We start from the raw sequence: 3644 nt of genomic DNA, 5'->3' as shown, positions 1-3644 counted from the left end.
CCTCACCTGCCTGATCGACACCAACTTCTCGGCCCAGCCGAGTCTCTCGGAACCCACGCAGCCCGAGCCCCGGCACCGGGCAGGCTGCAGCCGTGCTCGCGACGGTCCGGGCTACGACTTCAGCCGCCTGGTGCAGCGCGCGTACCAGGAGGACGGCCTGGCGCCCAGCCGCACGCCAGCCCTGCGCCCGGCCTCCCCTGGGCCCGGGCCGCCCCTGACCCCCGAGGACGAGGGGGGCTGTCCTCCCGAGAAGGGCTCCCCTTCCCTGGCCTGGGCCCCCAGCGCAGACGGCTCCATCTGGAGCTTGGAGCTGCAGGGCAGCCTTATCGTGGTGGGGCGGAGCAGCGGCCGCCTGGAGGTGGGCAGGGGCCTGGGTGGGCCGGCCGTCCATGCGCGGGCTATGGGGGCGTCCTCAGCCACAGGTGCTCACGGCCTCTGGACCTACAGGTGTGGGACGCCATCGAGGGCACACTGCGCTGCAGCAGCGAGGAGGTGTCCTCGGGCATCACGGCCCTCGTCTTTCTGGATAAAAGGTGAGAACGCCGCACCGCCCAGCCTCTACCCAGGTGTCCCCTTCCTGGTCCCTTTCCCCACTGTGCCATTGATGGTCCTTCTCAGTACTCAGCCCCACACCTGTGAACAGCAGGTAAGCCACCACTGTGAGGGGTGACAACTGAAGCACTTAGGCCCTTAATCACTGTGACTCAGTTTCCCTCTTATCCTGCCAAGTCAGGGTTTCCGGGATGAGCCCACCAGTGTGGACCTTACCAGGTCTTGGCTGCATTTTCAGCGACAGAAAAATGCTTTCTCAGCAGAACCTTTTTAAAACTTCCCTTCATGTTTGCTGCGGTCCGCTGCTCTCACCTCCCTCCTCGGTGTGCTCCTTGGCTGTGGGTGCTCAGCCACCAGGGCTTTCGCTCCCCGATCTTGGCCGTTAAACCCAGGTCTCTCTGCGACCAGGTGCCTCCTGCTTAACACGACCCACCTGTCCCGTGCTGGCTCTGTCCTCCGAGTCCCGATCATTTGTGGCACCAGCCTCTAGCTAGAGCCGGAGCCTTTTTCTTCTCGGGGGCGGGGTACCCTTGGCCCTCAGCTCTCAGGTTCCAGTGGGTGCTGCTGTCCTCTCAGCCCCCTCGAGGCTGCTTGCATGAGCCTTGGCTGACACCCTCCTCTCCAGCCTGGCCACGTTTGTCGGTTCCTCCACACTTGGAAATTCTTCCCCGCTGCTTGTTTTCTTAGGCTCAGGGAAGGCCCGGGGTGCCTGCCCAGCCCTCAGAGCTGCCGGTGACCGTGGGCTGTCCTCCTCGCCCTCCCCGCTCCCCCTACCCCGTGTCTTCGCAGGCTCTGGCCGGGGCCCTTCCACTTCAGGGCCCAGGCATGCACTGCCTTGTGCTGGAGGAAGACTGATCTCCACTCACTTCAAGGCTTTGGGGACCCCTGAGCAAATGCCCCCGTCTCTGCCTAGGAATTCCTGGGCAGTGAAGAAATTCTTTCTTTATGGAAGAAGGAGGTGCAGTGGGTGGTGCTTGATCAAAGCTGCTTCTCCAGGGCGGAGACCGCAGTGCCTCCTGCGGCCCCCTTGAGGCCCTCCTCTCTCCTCAGAAGCCCGTCCTTTAGCTCCAGCCTGTGAGGGCTTTTAACTCACAATCTTACCTGTTCTCCAGCTGCCACTTTACACATGAGCTTATTTACCCTTGTGACCACTCTGCGAGGGGTGTAGCTGTCTCCGTATCACAGATAAAGAAACAGAGGCAGAGGAGAGCTCAGCTTGGGTCCCTTGGCTTCAGCATGTTTCCCAGCACCTGTGCTCGCCTCTTGGCTATGGTCCTTCCGTCTGTTCCTGTACGCCCAGCAGAGGTGACCTGTCCGGTGGCCACAGTGCCCGGCCCCCAGCAGCCACTCTTCTCTTCCAGGATTGTGGCTGCCCGACTCAACGGTTCCCTGGATTTCTTCTCCTTGGAGACCCACACTGCCCTCAGCCCCCTGCAGTTCCGAGGTCAGAGGGCCTATGCTGGGCAGGTGCCTGCACCTGGTGGGGGGCGGGTGTGGTGGTGCCTGCAGGTGTTTCCTCAGAGATCCATACTTGGCCTGTCATCTCCAGGGACTCCAGGGCGGAGCAGTTCCCCCACGTCCCCTGTGTATAGCAGCAGTGACGCAGTAGCCTGTCGCCTGACCCACACCGTGCCCTGTGCACACCAGAAACCCATCACAGCCCTGAAGGCCGCGGCTGGGCGACTCGTGACTGGGAGCCAGGACCACACGCTGAGAGTGAGGGTTGGCTCCGTCTTGTGGGGGCTGGGGTGGCCTAGCCCGGGATGGCCAGCATGTGGGGGTCAGCCAGGGAGAGGATGCAGAGGAGGGATGTCCTGGCCAAAATGTAACTGGGAAACCACCCGAGACCAGAACCTGATGCCCACCCCTGCTCCAGGTGTTCCGTCTGGAGGACTCGTGTTGCCTCTTCACCCTGCAGGGCCACTCGGGGGCCATCACAGCTGTGTACATTGACCAGGTGAGGGGGGTACGGGGGGCTGTGGGTGGGGTGCCGGGGTACCAAGCCATGGCCTCTGTTTCAGACTGTGAACAGCTGGCCCCAGAACCTTCTGGGAAGCAGAGCTGGAAGACACCCCCCCACCCGGGCACTGGGACACCCTTGTGGACAGAGGTATTCCCCCAGTGATCCGGCGCCCCGGGCCTGTTCTCCTAGACCATGGTGCTGGCCAGTGGAGGACAAGATGGGGCCATCTGCCTGTGGGATGTGCTGACCGGCAGCCGGGTCAGCCACATGTTCGCTCACCGTGGGGACGTCACCTCCCTCACCTGTACCACGTCCTGCGTCATCAGCAGTGGCCTGGATGACCTCATCAGCATCTGGGATCGGAGCACCGGCATCAAGCTCTACTCCATTCAGCAGGTGGGCAGGTTGGAGGCCACAGGGTTCGTGGGTGTTTTAGGGAGGGACTTGAGACACTGAACTGATCCTGTCTTTGCCTCCAGGACCTAGGCTGTGGTGCAAGCTTGGGGGTCATCTCCGACAACCTGCTGGTGACTGGCGGCCAGGGCTGTGTCTCCTTTTGGGACCTAAACTATGGGGACCTGTTACAGACCGTCTACCTGGGGAAGAACAGTGAGGCCCAGCCCACCCGCCAGATCCTGGTGCTGGACAACGCCGCCATCGTCTGCAACTTTGGCAGTGAGCTCAGCCTGGTGTACGTGCCCTCCGTGCTGGAGAAGCTGGACTGAGCGGGGGCGGGAGCTGCGGTGCACCGCTGAGTCTTCCGGAAGCTGTCTCTGAACTGTCCTGTCCTGCCTTATGACTGTAATGATATTAAACTTTTTTTTTTTTTAATCCCATCTGCCCATGGGCCTTTCGAGCCACTCACGTCTTGCCCTAGAGCCGCTGCAGCACTGCACACTGAACCCCAGCACTTGCTCGAGCCACTCCCAGCAGGAGCCTATGACGTGCTCGGTGCACAGGGCCGGTACCGGACGGGGAGGCTCAGCAAACCCGGGCTGCGGGTCTGCCTCCTTAAGCCTTCAGAGGCGTGGAAGGCGCTGAGCCACATCCAGGCTCACTAAAGGCACCACGTTTCAGGCGGTGCTAGCAAGGCTCAGGCTCCCTCCCTAAGGCAGCAATGGGCAGACGC

At 62.1% G+C, this 3644-nt stretch overlaps 1 protein-coding gene across 1 annotated transcript in view; it reads left to right on the top strand.

Annotated features, from left to right (window-relative positions):
- SCAP (SREBF chaperone) overlaps positions 1 to 3348 on the top strand; it is a 34133-nt gene extending 30785 nt beyond the window's left edge. The window contains exons 14-20 of the mRNA XM_034657205.1: positions 7 to 358; positions 448 to 533; positions 1914 to 1996; positions 2102 to 2268; positions 2429 to 2509; positions 2705 to 2911; positions 2995 to 3348. Coding sequence (XP_034513096.1) covers positions 7 to 358; positions 448 to 533; positions 1914 to 1996; positions 2102 to 2268; positions 2429 to 2509; positions 2705 to 2911; positions 2995 to 3240 — 1222 coding nt within the window. The 3' untranslated portion in view covers positions 3241 to 3348. The remainder of the gene's footprint in view (positions 1 to 6; positions 359 to 447; positions 534 to 1913; positions 1997 to 2101; positions 2269 to 2428; positions 2510 to 2704; positions 2912 to 2994) is intronic.
- The last annotated feature ends 296 nt before the right edge of the window (positions 3349 to 3644 follow it).

Source organism: Ailuropoda melanoleuca, chromosome 4 (genome assembly GCF_002007445.2).
Source record: "Ailuropoda melanoleuca isolate Jingjing chromosome 4, ASM200744v2, whole genome shotgun sequence".
Taxonomy (NCBI): Eukaryota; Metazoa; Chordata; class Mammalia; order Carnivora; family Ursidae; genus Ailuropoda; species Ailuropoda melanoleuca.
Note: the sequence above shows the minus strand (reverse complement) of the source record. Positions and strands in the feature narration are given on the sequence as shown.